General features: G+C 44.3%; 1 protein-coding gene across 8 annotated transcripts in view; it reads right to left on the reverse strand.

Moving 5' to 3' along the window:
* Positions 1–649: 649 nt before the first annotated feature.
* LOC137221641 (prolyl 4-hydroxylase subunit alpha-2) overlaps positions 650–17,641 on the reverse strand; it is a 41,632-nt gene continuing 24,640 nt past the window's right edge. For 6 of the 8 annotated variants that reach the window (XM_067731682.1, XM_067731687.1, XM_067731684.1 and 3 more), the window contains 5 exons: positions 14,339–14,392; positions 13,724–13,789; positions 11,891–11,959; positions 11,402–11,498; positions 650–1,116 (listed from right to left, as the gene is read on the reverse strand). In XM_067731682.1, coding sequence (XP_067587783.1) covers positions 1,046–1,116; positions 11,402–11,498; positions 11,891–11,959; positions 13,724–13,789; positions 14,339–14,392 — 357 coding nt within the window. In that variant the 3' untranslated portion in view covers positions 650–1,045. Of the gene's footprint in view, positions 1,117–11,401; positions 11,499–11,890; positions 11,960–13,723; positions 13,790–13,837; positions 13,898–14,338; positions 14,393–17,641 lie in introns of all 8 variants that reach the window. The other 2 variants (XM_067731680.1, XM_067731688.1) reach the window with 2 other exon arrangements.

Consider the following 17,641-nt stretch of genomic DNA (forward strand, 5'->3'; position numbering starts at 1 on the left):
ATTTTTTATTTATTTTTATTACTATTTATTTAGTAATAAAATTTTTATTTTAAAATAAATTTTATCTAAAATAAAATTTTTATTTATTTTTTATTACTATTTATTTAGGGATATAGACACATATAGTAAAACTACAAAGAAAAGCAAAAGCATGACTACCACAAATCACTAGACAATGGTTACCACTGAGGTATGGGGGGAAGGTCAGAAATGTGATCATGGAGGGACTCACAGCAGGTCCTGAGGTGTAAATTTGAAAATAATCTCTTTTCTAACCCAGGTGATGGTGACATGGGTGCTCATGCTCACCTGCATATTCTTTAAACTGTACGTCTATGTATCACAAACAATTGTGTGTATATCTCAAATTTTTAAAGTTAGAAATTTCAAATTATAACAGCATCACAATCATGGACATACATGATCTCTATGTTCTCTGAGATGCAAGGAGGGACTGTCTCCCTTACTTTGCAGAAAGGACACTGAAGCTTAGAGAAAAAATAAGTGTTGAAACCTGGTCTAGAACCTAACTTCAGGTTTGCCACTCAAGTATTCCTTACCTAGATTCTGCCTGTACAGAGAAGATGCATAGGAAATGGTGAACTTGGTAAAAGCTCCCCGTCTTAAAAAAATACTCCAAATAAGGCTCTTTAAGGCTTCTGGCAGGGACATTTTATTTTTTGGTTAAAGCCACATTAATAGAAATTCCATAAAAACAAGCATGTAAACAAGGTATCAGAACTTTGGTTCACTGAAACATCTCACACCTAAAGCACCTGAGGTACAAAAGCATCTTGCTAGGTACTAGACCACCTGACTCTGCTCCAACCCTACCCTTGCAGCCAGAGATAGCTTGACAGGTGAGGCTGGGACCCAGGTCACCCAAGTCACCCAGGACCTTCCCCAGGACCATCTCTGCTCCAGACAACATTCACGCCTCCAAAGACCCGCCTGACAAAAGCTGGAAAGTAGAAGGGGTCTGTCACGTTGAACTTGAAGACAACATGGGCTGTGGGGCCAGGGAGGTGAAGGGCAGAAAAGGATGTCAGTCAACTTCTGTTGATCCACATGGCCTCAAGAACTCCTGTCCTCGTTCATGGAACCACTTATTGGAGACTGTGAACAGATAGAAAGTATGTTACAATCCTGTTGGTTCAGCAGCCAAAATTAATGATTCCTTCTTGATGACTCCTACATTGGGCCTGGGAATCAGACATGAGTAAGACTTGGTTTCGGGCATCAAGTTGCTTATGAGCTGGTGAGAAAGAGAGATAATCATACAAAACTCTGTCAGTGACACACGACACATGTGTGTAGGTTGCTATGGAAACAGAGCCAAAGGGCATCTAACCATGTGGGGGAAGAGGAAACCCCAGGGCTGGGACTCCCTGAATAGGAGTTATCCAGGGAAGAAGATGGACAGAACAGGTGGTTCCTATACCAAGGGGGTCTAGGAAGTGGGAACAGGATGAGAAAGACATCAAGGCATGATCCACGCTGGTATGTGTCAAAGACCCCAACAAGTTTGATATTACTGGGATGTGGTGGGTGGGAACTCAGAGGTAAGAGACGAGGAAGCCTGTCAGGATTGTGGAGGGCCTGGATGTCAACCTCAGGAGCTCTGGGCCGGCAGATCAATCTTGTGTTCTGTGGGTAGCAGAGAAGCAGAGGTGATGCTAGCACTATCAACTAAAGTTGTGTCTTACATGTTCACAAACCACAATTTCACTTCTCAATATAGACTCTTTCATAACGAATGAAAAAACAAATTGCTTTTAATGTACTAATGAAGTCATAGTACTTTTAAAATACAATTAATAATAACTAATTTTTGTAAGTAATACACGAACTTAGTTGAAAAAATCAAATTGTTCTACAAGGCTTATAATGATAAATAGCAATCTCCTACCTACTCCTTTCCACCACCAATCCCCACTTCCTCTAACATTCAACTCTTGTTTCTTCTGATATTTATCCTCATTTTTCTAAAACATAATGTTATTTCTTGACTTCCAACTTTAGATCTTATATGTTGACAGTCTACCATAGAATATGGAGATTTGGAATTTTTTACACCACTCTTAAAATACATAGATCCCCCTCCCATCCCCCAATATAGTTAAATCACAAGTTCTAGTTAACTTAATATTCAGTATTTACATTATTATGTCATGTAAATATTACTCACACTTGAACTACCAAATAGATGATACAGCTCACCCTTGAACAACACGTTTGAACTGAGCAAGTCCACTTATATGCGGATGTTTTTCATTAGTAAATACTACAGTACTACATGATCCGCAATTGGCTGAATTTGAAAATGCAGAACCTTGGATATGGAGGAACCGTGCATATGGAGGGCCAACTATAAATGAGACACGGGGCCTTCCCTGGTGGCGCAGTGGTTGAGAGTCCGCCTGCCGATGCAGGGGACACGGGTTCCTGCCCCGGTCCGGGAAGATCCCACATGCCTCAGAGCGGCTGGGCCCGTAAGCCATGGCCGCTGAGCCTGCGCGTCCGGAGCCTGTGCTCCGCAACGGGAGAGGCCACAGCAGTGAGAGTACCGCGTACCGCAAAAAAAAAAAAAAAAAAAAGAGACACGGATTTTCAGCTGTGCAGAGGGTCAGCACCCCTAACCCCTGCTTTGTTTCTTGGGGGTTTTTTCCAACATCTTTATTGGAGTATAACTGCTTTACAATGGTGTGTTAGTTTCTGCTTTATACCAAAGTGAATCAGCTATACATATATGTATATCCCCATATCTCTTCCCTCTTGTGTCTCCCTCCCTATCCCACCCCCTAGGTGGTCACAAAGCACCGAGCTGATCTCCCTGTGCAATGTGGCTGCTTCCTACCAGCTATCAGTTTTACATTTGGTAGTGTATATATATCCATGCCACTCTCTCACTTTGTCCCAGCTTACCATTCCCCCTCCCTGTGGTCTCAAGTCCATTCTCCAGTAGGTCTGCGTCTTTATTCCCATCCTGCCCCTAGGTTCCTCATGACCTTTTTTTTTTTTTTTAAATTCCATATATATGTGTTAGCATACATTACTTGTTTTTCTCTTTCTGATTTACTTCACTCTGTATGACAGACTCTAGGCCCATCCACCTCACTACAAATAACTCAATTTCGTTTCTTTTTCTGGCAGACTAATATTCCATTGTATATATGTGCCACATTTTCTTTATCCATCCATCAATGGACACTTAGGTTGCTTCCATGTCCTGGCTATTGTAAATAAAGCTGCAATGAACATTGTGATACATGACTCTTTTTGAATTATGGCTTTCTCAGGGTATATGCCCAGTAGTGGGATTGCTGGGTCGTATGGTAGTTCTATTTTTAGTTTTTTAAGGAACCTCCACACTGTTCTCCATAGTGGCTGTATCAATTTACATTCCCACCAACAGTGCAAGAGGGTTCCCTTTTCTCCAGCATTTATTGTTTGTAGATTTTCTGATGGCCATTCTGACTGGTATGACGTGATATCTCATTGTAGCTTGGATCTCCATTTCTCTAATGATTAATGATGTTGAGCATTCTTTCATGTGTTTGTTGGCAATCTGTACATCTTCTTTGGAGAAATGTCTATTTAGGTCTTCTGCCCATTTTTGGATTGGGTTGTTCGTTTCTTTTGATATTGAGCTGCATGCACTGCTTGTAAGTTTTGGAGATTAATCCTTTGTCAGTTGCTTCATTTGCAAATATTTTCTCCCATGCTGAAGGCTGTGTTTTCATCTTGTTTATGGTTTCCTTTGCTGTGCAAAAGCTTTTAAGTTTCATTAGGTCTCATTTATTTTTGTTTTTATTTCCATTTCTCTAGGAGGTGGGTCAAAAAGGATATTGCTATGATTTATGTCATAGAGTGTTCTGCCTACGTTTTCCTCTAAGAGTTTGATAGTTTCTGGCCTTATATTTAGGTCTTTAATCCATTTTGAGCTTATTTTTGTGTATGGTGTTAGCGAGTGTTCTAATCTCATACATTTACATGTACCTGTCCAGATGTCCCAGCACCACTTATTGAAGAGGCTGTCTTTTATCTGTTGTATATTCTTGCCGCCTTTATCAAAAATAAGGTGACCATATGTGCGTGGGTTTATTTCAGGGCTTTCTATCCTGTTCCATTGATCTATATTTCTGTTTTTGTGCCAGTACCATAGTGTCTTGATTACTGTAGCTTGGTAGTATAGTCTGAAGTCCAACAGCCTGATTCCTCCAGGTCCGTTTTTCTTTCCCAAGATTGCTTGGGCTATTTGGGGTCTTTTGTGTTTCCATACAAATTGTGAAATTTTTTTTCTAGTTCTGTGAAAAATGCCAGTGGTAGTTTGACAGGGATTGCACTGAATCTGTAGATTGATTTGGGTAGTATAGTCATTTTCACAATGCTGATTCTTCCATTCCAAGCACATGGCATATATGTCCATCTATTTGTATCATCTTTAATTTCTTTCATCAGTGTCTTATAGTTTTCTGCATACAGGTCTTTTGTCTCCTTAGGTAGGTTTATTCCTAGGTAATTTATTCTTTTTGTTGCAATGGTAAATGGTAGTGTTTCCTTAATTTCACTTTCAGATTTTTCATCATTAGTGTATAGGAATGCAAGAAATTCTGTGCATTAATTTTGTATCCTGCTACTTTAACAAATTCATTGATTACCTCTAGTAGCTTTCTGGTAGCATCTTTAGGATTCTCTAAGTATAGTATCAAGTCATCTGCAAACAGTGACAGCTTTACTTCTTCTTTTCCGATTTGGATTCCTTTTACTTCTTTTTTTTCTCTGATTGCTGTGGCTAAAACTCCACAACAATGTTGAATAATAGTGGTGAGTGTGGGCAACCTTGTCTTGTTCCTGATCTTAGTGGAAATGCTTTCAGTTTTTCACCACTGAGGACAATGTTGGCTGTGGGTTTTTCATATATGGCCTCTGTTATTTGAGGTAAGCTCCCTCTATGCCTACTTTCTGGAGGGTTTTTATCATAAATGTGTGTTGAATTTTGTCAAAAGCTTTTTCTGCATCAATTGAGATGTTCATATGGTTTTTATTCTTCAATTTGTTAATATGGTGTATCCCTTTGATTGATTCATGTATACTGAAGAATCCTTACATTCTTGGGATAAACCCCACTTGATCATGGTGTATGATCCTTTTAATATGCTGTTGGATTCTGTTTGCTAGTATTTTGTTGAGGATTTTTGCGTCTATGTTCATCAGTGATATTGGCCTGTAGTTTTCTTTGTGACATCTTTGGTTTTGGTATCAGGGTGATGGTGGCCTCGCAGAATGAGTTTGGGAGTGTTCCTCCCTCTGCTATATTTTGGAAGAGTTTGAGAAGGATAGGTGTTAGTTCTTCTTTAAATGTTTGAGAGAATTTGCCTTTGAAGCCATCTGGTCCTGGGCTTTTGTTTGCTTGAAGATTTTTAATCACAGTCTCAATTTCAGTGCTTGTGATCAGTCAGTTTATATTTCTTCCTGGTTCAGTCTCGGAAGGTTGTGCATTTCTAAGAATTTGTCCATTTCTTCAAGGTTGTCCATTTTATTGCCATAGAGTTGCTTGTAGTAATCTCTCATGATACTTTGTATTTCTGCAGTATCAGTTGTTACTTCTCCTTTTTAATTTCTATTGATTTGAATCTTCTCCCTTTTTTTCTGGATGAGTCTGGCTAATGGTTTATCAATTTTGTTTATCTTCTCAAAGAACCAGCTTTTAGTTTTATTGATCTTTGCTATTGTCTCCTTCATTTCTTTTTCATTTATTTCTGATCTGATCTTTATGATTTCTTTCCTTATGCTAACTTTGGGGGGTTTTTGTCCATCTTTCTCTCCTTGCTTTAGGTGTAAGGTTAGGTTGATTTATTTGAGCTGTTTCCTGTTTCTTAAGGTAGGATTGTATTGCTATAAACTTCCCTCTTAGAACTGCTTTTGCTGCATCCCACAGGTTTTGGGTCGTCATGTTTTCATTGTCATTTGTTTCTAGGTAATTTTTGATTTCCCCTTTGATCTCTTCAGTGATCTCTTGGTTATTAAGTAGTGTACTGTTCAGCCTCCATGTGTTTGTAATGTTGACAGATTTTTTTCCTGTAAATGATATCTAGTCTCAGAGTGTGGTGGTCGGAAAAGATACTTGATACGATTTCAATTTTCTTAAATTTACCAAAGCTTGATTTGTGACCCAAGATATGATGTATACTGTAGAATGTTCCATGAGCACTTGAGAAGAAAGTGTATTCTGTTGTTTTTGGATGGAAGGTCCTATAAATATCAATTAAGTCCATCTCGTTTAATGTATCATTTAAAGCTTGTGTTTCCTTATTTATTTTCATTTTGGATGATCTGTTCATTGGTGAAAGTGGGTTGTTAAAGTCCCCTACTATGATTGTGTTACTGTCAATTTCCCCTTTTATGGCTGTTAGTACTTGCCTTATGTATTGAGGTGCTCCTATGATGGGTGCATAAATATTTACAATTGTTACACATGCACATGTTACACATACACAAGCACGTGGATATCTTCTTCTTGGCTTGATCCCTTGATCATTATGTAGTGTCCTTCTTTGTCTCCTTGTTTTAAAGTCTATTTTGTCTGATATGAGAATTGCTACTCCAGCTTTCTTTTGATTTCCATTTGCACGGAATATCTTTTTCTATCCCCTCACTTTCAGTCTGTATGTGTCCCTAGGTCTGAATTGGGTCTCTTGTAGATCATTATGTAGTGTCACTTTCAGTCTGTATGTGCTCCTATGTTGGGTGCATAAATATTTACAATTGTTACACATGCACATGTTACACATACACAAGCACGTGGATATCTTCTTCTTGGATTGATCCCTTGATCATTATGTAGTGTCCTTCTTTGTCTCCTTGTTTTAAAGTCTATTTTGTCTGATATGAGAATTGCTACTCCAGCTTTCTTTTGATTTCCATTTGCACGGAATATCTTTTTCTATCCCCTCACTTTCAGTCTGTATGTGTCCCTAGGTCTGAAGTGGGTCTCTTGTAGACAGCAGATATATGGGTCTTGTCTTTGTATCTATTCAGCCAGTCTATGTCTCTTAGTTGGGGCATTTAACCCATTTACACTTAAGGTAATTACCAATATGTATGTTCCTATTCCCATTTTCTTAATTGTTTTGGGTTTGTTATTGTAGGTCTTTTCCTTCTCTTGTGTTTCTTGCCTAGAGAAGTTCCTTTAGCATTTGTTGTAGAGCTGGTTTGGTGGTGCTGAATTCTCTTAGCTTTTGCTTGTCTGTAAAGGTTTTAATTTCTCCATCAAACATGATGAGATCCTTGCTGGGTAATCTTGGTTGTAGGTTTTTCCCTTTCATCACTTTAAATATGTCCTGCCAGTCCCTTCTGGCTTGCAGAGTTTCTGCTGAAATATCAGCTGTAAACCTTATGGGGACTCCCTTGTATGTTATTTGTTGTTTTTCCCTTACTGCTTTTAATATGTTTTCTTTGCTTTTTTTTTTTTTTTTTTTTTTGAGGTATGCGGGCCTCTCACTGTTGTGGCCTCTCCAGCTGTGGAGCACAGGTTCCAGACGCGCAGGCTCAGCAGCCATGGCTCACGGGCCCAGCCGCTCCTCAGCATGTGGGATCTTCCTGGACCGGGGCACGAACCTGTGTCTCCTGCATTGGCAGGCGGACTCTCAACCACTGCGCCACCAGGGAAGCCCTGTATTTAATTTTTGACAGTTTGATTAATATGTGTCTTAACATGTTTCTCCTTGGATTTATCCTGTATGGGACTCTCTGTGCTTCCTGGACTTGATTAACTATTTCCTTTCCCATATTAGGGACGTTTTTCAACTATAATCTCTTCAGATATTTTCTCAGTCCCTTTCTTTTCTCTTGTTCTTCTGGGACGCCTATAATTTGAATGTCGGTGCATTTAATGTTGTCCCAGATGTATCAGAGGTCTCTGAGACTGTCCTCAATTGTTTTCATTCTTTTTTTTTATTCTGCTCTGCAGTAGTTATTTCCACTATTTTATCTTCCAGGTCACTTATCCATTCTTCTGCCTCAGTTATTCTGCTATTGGTTCCTTCTAGAGAGTTTTTAATTTCATTTATTGTGTCGTTCATCATTTGTTTACTCTTTAGTTCTTCTAGGTCCTTGTTAAACGTTTCTTGTATTTTCTCCATTCTACTTCCAAGATTTTAGGTCATCTTTACTATCATTATTCTGAATTCTTTTTCAGGTAGACTGCCAATTTCCTCTTCATTTGTTTGGTCTGGTGGGTTTTTACCTTGCTCCTTCATCTGCTGTGTGTTTCTCTGTCTTCTCATTTTGCTTAATTTACTGTGTTTAGGGTCTCCTTTTTGCAGGCTGCAGGTTTGTAGTTCCCGTTGTTTTTGGTGTCTTCCCCCAGTGGCTAAGGTTGGTTCAGTGGGCTGTGTAGGCTTCCTGGTGGAGGGGACTAGTGCCTGTGTTCTGGTGGATGAGGCTGGATCTTGTCTTTCTGGTGGGCAGGTCCGCGTCTGGTTGTGTGTTTTGCGGTGTCTGTGACCTTATTATGATCTTAGGCAGTGTCTCTGCTAATGGGTGGGGTTGTGTTCCTGTCTTGCTGCCTGTTTTGCATAGGGTGTCCAGCACTGTAGCTTGCTGGTCATTGAGTGGAGCTGGGTCTTGGCGTTGAGATGGAGATTTCTGGGAGATTTTCACCATTTGATATTACATGGAGCTGGGAGGTCTCAGATGGACCAATGTCCTGAACTCGGCTGTCACACCTCAGAGGCACAGGCCTGACACAGCCGGAGCCGGAGCATGAAGACCCTGTCATCCACACGGCTCAGAATAAAGGGGAGAAAAAAAGAAAGAAAGGAAATAATAATAATAATAAAATAGAATAAAGTTATTAAAATAAAAAATAGGTATTAAATTTTTTAAAAAATTTAAAAAGTAATGAAAAAGAAAGAGAGCAACCAAACCAAAAAACGAATCCACCAATGATAACAAGCGCTAAAATCTATACTAAAAAGAAAAAAAAAAACAGACAGAACCCTAGGACAAATGGTAAAAGCAAAGCTATACAGACAAAATCACACACAGAAGCATACACGTACACACTCAGAAAAAGAGAAAAAGGAAAAAATATATATATCGTTGCTCCCAAAGTCCACTGCCTCAATTTGGGATGATTTGTTGTCTATTCAGGTGTTCCACAGATGCAGGGTACATCAAGTTGATTGTGGAGATTTAATCCGCTGCTCCTGAGGCTGCTGGGAGAGATTTCCCTTTCTCTTCATTGTTCACACAGCTCCTGGGGTTCAGCTTTGGATTGGGCGCTGCCTTCGCGTGTAGGTGGCCTGAAGGCATCTGTTCCCCACTCAGACAGGATGGGATTAAAGTATCAGCTGATTAGGGCGCTCTGGCTCACCCAGGCCGGGGGGGAGGGAGGGGTACAGAATGCTGGGCAAGCCTGCGGTGGCAGATGCCAGCATGATGTTGCACCAGCATGAGGCATGCCGTGTGTTCTCCCAGGGATGCTGTCCCTGGATCATGGGACACTGGCAGTGGTGTGCTGCACAGGCTCCCAGGAAAGGAGGTGTGGATAGTGACCTGTGCTTGCACACAGGCTTCTTGGTGGCTGCAGCAGCAGGCTTAGTGTCTCATGCCCGTCTCTGGGGTCCGCACTGATAGCCACTGCTCACGCCCGTCTCTGGAGCTCCTTTAAGCAGTGCTCTTAATCCCCTCTCCTTGCGCACCGCAAAACAAAGAGGCAAGAAAAAGTCTCTTGCCTCTTCGGCACCTCCAGACCTTTTCCCGGACTCCCTCCCGGCTAGCTGTGGCACACTAACCCCCTTCAGGCTGTGTTCACACAGCCAACCCCAGTCCTCTCCCTGGGGTCTGACCCCCAAAGCCCGAGCCTCAGCTCCCAGCTCCCACACCCCCACCCCCTGGCAGGTGAGCAGACACGCCTCTCGGGCTGGTGAGTGCTGGCCGGCATCAATCCTCCGTGCAGGAATCTCTCTGCTTTGCCCTCCGCACCCCTGTTGCTGCGCTCTCCTCCGTGGCTCTGAAGCTTCCCCCCTCCACCACCCATGAAGGGGCTTCCTACTGTGTAGAATCCTTTCCTCCTTCACAGCTCCCTCCCACTAGTGCAGGTCCCATCTCTCTTCTTTTGTCTCTGTTTTTTCTTTCTTCTTTTGCCCTACCCAGGTATGTGGGGAGTTTCTTGCCTTTTGGGAGGTCTGAGTTCTTCTGCCAGCGTCCAGTGGGTGTTCTATGGGGGTTGTTCCACATGTAGATGTATTTCTGATGTATCTGTGGGGAGGAAGGTGATCTCCACATCTTACTCTTCCGCCATCTTTTTTTTTTTTCTAGCTGCGTTGGGTCTTCATTGATCCGCACGGGCTTTTCTCTACTTGCGGTGAGCAGGGGCTCCTCTTTGTTGCAGTGTGCGGGTTTCTCATTGCGGTGGCTTCTCTTGTTGCAGAGCACAGGCTCTAAACGCATGGGCTTCTGTAGTTGTGGCTCACGGGCTCTAGAGCGCAAGCTCAGTAGTCGTGGCGCACGGGCTTAGGTGCTCCGCGGCATGTGGGATCTTCCCGGACCAGGGCCCGAACCCATGTTCCCTGCATTGGCAGGCAGAATCTTAACCACTGCATCACCATGGAAGCCCTCTTCTGCCATTTTGAAGCTCCTCCCCTGCTTTGTTCAAGGGTCAACTGTACTTATATTTGCTTTCTTATACAACTTTTTCTTTTCTCATTTTCTTTTTCATTTGCTTAATTTTCTCTGAACCTATCACTCTTTATCCCCATAACTCTCCAAGAGGGCTCTAAACTTATCTCTTTGTGATCACTTCCTGTCACATCCTGCTTCAAGCCTCTCTATGACTCACCACAGCTGCTTCCAGAATAAAGCTCAACTTCAGCCTCCACAGTTTGGTCCCAGGCTTGAGCCTCATCTCTTGGCCCCTGTGCCACGGGCCTCCCCTTGCACAAGAGACAAAGGCAGCCAGCCCCCACACCTATGATGCTGGTTTTAGCCTGTGCCTTGTTCCACGTGGGTTTTGTTTGCCTGGGACACCCTCTCCTCTCTGTTTCCAGTTCTCCCCCACTGCAACCTCAGAACCCTTGCCAGAGTCCACTTTTCTGGGGAGCCATCCTGGACCTATGATGCTTATGTAGCTATTCTTCCTTGGGGCTTCCTTAGCTCTCTAGGCATCTCTGGGAGTGTTCCCAACCAGCTGTCTTGGCACATAACTAGCTGAGTGGACAGCAACATGGCTGGGTGGGACTACCTGTTAGCAAGAAAAAACAAAAACAAAAAACCAAATCTCAAAAAGGGAGACAGTCTTGGCTTTGTGAAAATTTAGCAGCAACTGTCTCCCAGCTCAGAGTCTCAGGCTGACCACTAGAGCCCAGAGGCCAACACCACAGCTTAAGCCACTCACCCCACTTGCAGCCCACAAGCACGGGGCAGGCAGCATGTCTCGTTCGGTAGTCACCTTCCCCGCTCCGCAGGAGGTTGTACCAGAATACAGCCGTACCCTGGAAAGAGAAGCCCTGTCATACAACACCCTTAGATATTGGGCTCAACGATCTGACCCCGAGTACCAAAGAGCCCTCCCTGAGTAGAAACACCCTCACTTTCCCATGTCCAGGGGCACAGGGCTTTGGGACTCCAGTACAGAGAAGCTCCCCAGAAAGCACCTACCCTTCACGGTAGCGTGGATGTTTGGAATCCCACCTGGCCCTGAAGGGACTTCCCTCTCCATCCCATCTCGCCAGATGGAAGCTGAGACCACAGGTCAGGGTTCAGGCAGGAAGGGGCTAAGGCCCCTCAAAGTGATATTCAAGCAGGCCAGAGAATGGGACTAGGAGACATGGATGAGGTCTGAGTTCTGCACTTCAACTTTTGACCCACAAGAACCAGAACTTACCTTCTTAGGCCAAAGTGCAGCCCCCAGATCAGGAAAGACAGTGGCACCACCAGCTTCCACATCGCTCATCTGGGAATACAAGGCATAGAGCTTGGCCCTTCTACTCAATGCTCTCAGAGCAACTGAGCCACCAAGGATATGACAAAGTATGCAGATCACCCTCCTGTGAGCATGAACAACTCCACCACCAGCCCTTTGGCCAAGAAAGGCTCTTCCCACACCCTGCCCCTCCCTAAACGCTGTTTAATCTGTGTGGTTCATCAGGACAGTCTCCATGCCATGGAGAGATGTAGGCCTGCAGGATACCCATATCTTGGCTGTCCTCAAGCAGGAAAAATCTGAGCCTGTACTGGGAAAATGCCTGACTGACCCCACCCCCTTTATCCTCATCCAGGCTGGCCTGCCTAAGCCACTGTGCTCTGTGAGCTTCCCTGACCAGGAGCTCCCTGCAGCTTCTAACACCATCTGTGGTCCCAACTATGGATTCTGTTTCTCTGGCTTGAGTAACGTGCAGGTCTAGTCAGACCCTCACCTTCCCAGAACAACTACCGTCCCCAGGGCCAGCTAGGGCACTGTGTCTCCAGAAGGCCTGCTTTCTCCCACAGTAAAACCTCAAACTAAATGGAACACAATATTCACAGTAGCAAGGCTGCACTCATGCCCACAGAGCGTGCCTCAGCTCATGCCCAAAGCGCCACTTCTTTCTCATCTGTCTCTTACTTCAAGTTTTTTGCCTGTAATGTAATCAAACGTGGAGCTAAAATATTTCCACAGGACACATACCAGACAGACTGAAAGGCACCCAACAGACATATGGTAAATGAATAAGATGAAAATCCCTGATGGCTTCCCACCAGAGTGGGGATCAAATCCAGGCTCTTTTCTAGAACCTGAAGGTCCTGGCAGTCTCACCAGCCTCTCCCTCTAGCCACCCCAAATTAATGCACTATCTCTGAGACCCACAACCCTTTTTCTCTTTTTCCAACATCCCAATCTCCTTCCCTCTTCCAGGTGTCCACACATTCTCTTCTCTACCAGAAATCATGTTCCACCAACTAATTTCCACTCAATCTTCAAGTCTCAACCGACATGTTACTTCCCAAGGTAGGCCTTCTCTGAACCCCAACTCTGCACTACTTCTTCAAAGCACTTATCACTATGGTAACTAAACAATTACCTCTCCTATGTTTAAAAGCAAGTCTTTCATATTAGGACCGTAAGCCTAAGAGAGACCACAAATGTCCTGCTCACCAGCATGTTCACGGCAGTCCCCAGCACATAATAACCACATGATAAAAACTTAAACGAGACACCAAAGGGAAAAGTGGACACAGGCTTCTGTCTCTAAGTTACTTGACAGCTTCTATGCCTCTCTAGACCTGGCTGTCTCAGCAGAGGGGAGAGGACACTGTTCCTTGTGTGAGAGGTAAACCCAACAACCTGTGGCTGGAGTACAGGCAGCAGGTGGCAGGCAGGCAGGCAGGCCACTGAGCTCTGGGGAAACGAAGGCAGCTTCATCTAAGAGCACTTCCAAGCTACCTCCTCACTCTGCTGCCAAGCAGGGAACCCTCCAGGACACCCATCCCAAAAGTCCAGACTAGCTCTGGGCCATCTAATAGGAGCCAGGGATGTAAAAGTCACGGGGGTTGGGGGAAGCACACAAATGGGAACAAAGGGCAACTCTCTACTCCAGCCAAGACGGGCGCTGAGGGCCAGAAGGGCCCAGCCATCAAGCAACAGCTGGTGGTATCAGCTCTGACAGGAGTGGATATAAGAGAGCACTCTGGACCCAGGCTCCCCTTAAGGCCCACACACTGCACGCGTCATACTCACGTAGTTTAAGAACGTGGCCACACGATTCCCCGTCCCTAAACGCTTGAAAGCATCTTGCTCATCCTTCTATAAAATTAAGTGAGAGTAAACAGTGGGCCTGTACCCAATACTTACATAGTTAAGAAACGTCGCTAACCTATTTCCCTCCGTTTTGAGGCCGCTGTCAAAAGGTCGCTGCAATAGATAACAACTTTCACCCGAGTTTGCAACTGACTTCACCCGCCACCCACAGGACTGGGGCCAAAAAGGTCAAGGGAAGGTACTAAGTATGTGTTCCATATATTGGCCTGGACCAGGGGCCAAGGCTGCAAAGGAAACCCTGGCCAGGCATGGGGGAGAGGGGGCAGGAACAGCTTTCACAGAGACCTAGTGAGGTCCTCTGCTTTAGAGTCAGGGCAAAGAATGGCAGGCTTGGGCCAGGGGGACTACTCCTGACCTCACAGGGGAAACAGCTGGGCTGCACTTGGCTCTGGACTTGGGCTTCTCCAGCAACAAAGAGGGGGCCCTGCTGAGGCAGGGGGGCCTGATGTGAAGGCCACAGTGCTCCTAAAAGCTCCAGCCTTCTCAAACCAGCTACAGCAGAGCCCTTGAAAGCACCTGTGATTTGGGCCTTACCCTAGAGAAGTCAAAGTGTGGCTCGTACTGTCCTCCCATTCCATAATTAGCAACCTGGTGGGAAAAAACAGCATTGGACTGTTAGCAGCATGAACCACCCTGAAGCAGCCCATCTCCCTAGGTAACAACCAGATCCCCAAAAGCAACCTCTCTAAGGAGGGTAACTATCCCCTGCCAGTATGGGCAGAACAAATGCTGCAAACAGGTCTACAGCTGTGTCCAAGAGGAAGGGTGCAGCACAAATGTGGTTTCCCAAAAAGGAAAAGATGGGCAAGCTGCAGATGACCACTGTGGAGAAGCTCCAGCCCTTCAGGGCAGCAGCAGAGGGAGCCCTCCTTGAGGCAGGCCCTGGCCTGGGCCCTGATTATTTGGAAGATAATGAGATGGTAATCCAGAAGAATGCCAACAACAAACTCAGGATTGGGGTTTTTTTTTAATGCTAGTTTGGAAGCTACTCAGTGCCTGGCAGTGCTCCTGTCACCTCTGTCACCATGCCCCAGAAGCTCTTCTTGGTCAGTCTGAATAGGACAAACAAATCCCACTCCATCTCACAGTGGTACACTGCACAGAGTAATTCTGCATCCAAGTGAAGCAGCAGGGAATGGGCGGCTGGCTGCAGGGGGACCAAAACTGCTGCTCTACCTCAGTGCCCCCAGTGGAAGCCTGGACCTGGAATAGGGCCTGAGCCACCTCAGGTGCCACTAATTGGATTAGAAATCATAAATGCCTTTATGAACAGTTTATCAGCACAATATAAGTCCTAAATCACAATGGTTATTTTAGCTTCAGTAGCTAGATGAGGGATGAAGTTCAAGACAAAATACAGAATCTGACATGAAAGCTGATGTACCAAATGGTACCACCAATGTCCATCTGGGAACACTTGGTTACTGTATCTTAATGAAACCATACACACCTTTGGAGTTCAAATATTAATCCTCAGAAAATTGATTTTGTATACCCGTTTTGGCAATTCTAACAGGTGAAAGATGCTGCAAAACTGGCAATAATGGCGACTCATGGACATGAGGGAGAGAGAGGAAGGGTGAGCTTTACAAGAGAGAAAATCCTCCTCTTGGAGTAAAAAACAGTATTTATCAAATGTGATGAAATGTGGATTTTCGGCAGCATGATTTTTCCATGTTGAAAAAAATTAAAATGTTGATATGAAGAATCAGAATCAGTGAGAAAATATGCTGTCATATACTGCTTTAGCCTTCAATATTCCCACACCAGGGGCTTCCTTGGTGGCGCAGTGGTTAAGAATCCGCCTGCCAATGCAGGGGCCACAGGTTTGAGCCCTGGTCAGGGAAGATCCCACATGCCGTGGAGCAACTAAGCCCATGCGCCACAACTACTGAGCCCGCGCGCCTAGACCCCTGCTCTGCAACAAGAGAAGCCACCGCAATGAGAAGCCCGTGCACCGCAACGAAGAGTAGCCCCTGCTCGCAGCAACTAGAGAAAAAGCCCGCACCCAGCAACGAAGACCCAATGAGGCCAAAAATACATACATTTATTTTTTAAACAATAAAAAAAAAAAAAAGAGTCCCACACCAAAAATAGCTAGAAATCCTATCAACAGTGCAAGGAGGCCTAGTGCAAGGAGGTCAGCAGGTGACCCTAAGCCTGGAGGTTCATCTAAGTAGGGAAGTTCTAGAGCAGTTGATGAAGTGACATTACAAATGCTTTTTCTTTGGATCCACTATAGTCGAGAACTTGAAGAAAATTTTAAACATGACTGTGATCAATTTGCCAGTGCACTCAGGAAAATTCAGTTGCTGCTTGCTGTTGGAGCAGCAGGGTATGACTGCATTTTCCAACACTCCCACTTGTTGGATGGAGTGCTTAAACTTTCACTACCTGGGGATAATGAAAGAAGCTGTATTGTTAACAGCTGGCTCATCTTTTAACAGTTTTGGGAATCACATTTGATCATGGTGCTAAAGCTATTACACCTATACTATTTTAATACTGTGCCCAAATAGTACAAGTGTCACGGGAACTTCCGGATGTGCAGCCATCAGAATCACCATCTGGGAAAACTCAGGGCCACAGACCCATACCTTTAATAACAATCAAAACTGATTCCTGGGAGGAGGTATTCATTTGTTACAAAAGTAGAAGAATCAGTCCTTTGAAAAATGTGGGTATTTATGGTACTGAGGTCAGAATGAAGGGGAAAAATGGTTAGAAATCACTTATTTGGTGAGGCTGACACATCTAGTCGGAAGTGTCTTCAATCTTCAAGAATTCTGGCAATGTAGCATCTCTTCCACTCTTAGGCCCTCATCCAATTCAAAAGAAAACCTCTTTTGCCCTTTCTTCCAAATAATCTATAGCAAACACATCGACTACAGATGAAAGAGTGTCAATAGATAGCATAAAAACCAGTTCATTTCCAGAAGCCTGTAGGGACCCTGGTGAGAAGGCTGTTGCTGGTGCCTAGGCATGTATCACACTGCATGGAATGTGGAATGAGCACAGACAGGTACTGAAACCCAGGTTCCTATCCTCAGACCATGTAGGATCAAAGGTTTCAACAATGCTGGCTGGCAAAGAAAATGCCAAGACAGTTCCTAGAGAATGAAAGCAAACAAAAATGGTGTCTCAACCTCCTGGCAGCTGTGGTCTTCTTCCAGAAGAGCCCTAACCATAAAAGCCCCTCCACTGGAGTTGCGGCATTCAGATCCCATTCATCAATTGAGTTACAACATGACAAGATATCAGTTAAGATGAAACCAGGGTTGTGGCAGAGAAGCCAGTCCAAGCACGAAGCTGCTGTCTTCTGGGGTTGCATGTGAGATAGGGTTCAGAGGGTGCAGCCAGGAGAGCAACAGGGGCACAGGTCCTGTACACTCTTTTCAGCCTCTTGGTCCAGGGTACAGAATCAGCAACCAAGAAGAACATCATCCTCAGTAAGGGCCACAACAGTCCTAACAGGCTCTGATATGCAGTGGTAGATGTCTTAACAACAATAACAAAGCTGCTCCAGGAAGATATGAATCACAACTACGCCAACAGGGATGCACCCAGGGCATGGAGAGCCCCTATCGCTCTTGAAATGGTGGTGTCCTCACACGTAAGAGGAAAGTGGGAGACGTGGCAGAAGTCCTCTCTTGATGTGCTTGTCTGCAGAACTTACCCAACAATTAGGCTTACAAACTCAACACTAAGTTGAGTTGAAATGAAAAAATTATATTAAAATTTCACAGGACTGTAAGATAATCAGCATGTTTTTAAAAACTCTGGTGGACTTCACATAAATTCATAAGGAGGACCTTCAAAATTGGTTTTGATTGCTGA

Source organism: Pseudorca crassidens, chromosome 3 (assembly GCF_039906515.1).
Source record: "Pseudorca crassidens isolate mPseCra1 chromosome 3, mPseCra1.hap1, whole genome shotgun sequence".
In the NCBI taxonomy this organism is placed as follows: domain Eukaryota; kingdom Metazoa; phylum Chordata; class Mammalia; order Artiodactyla; family Delphinidae; genus Pseudorca; species Pseudorca crassidens.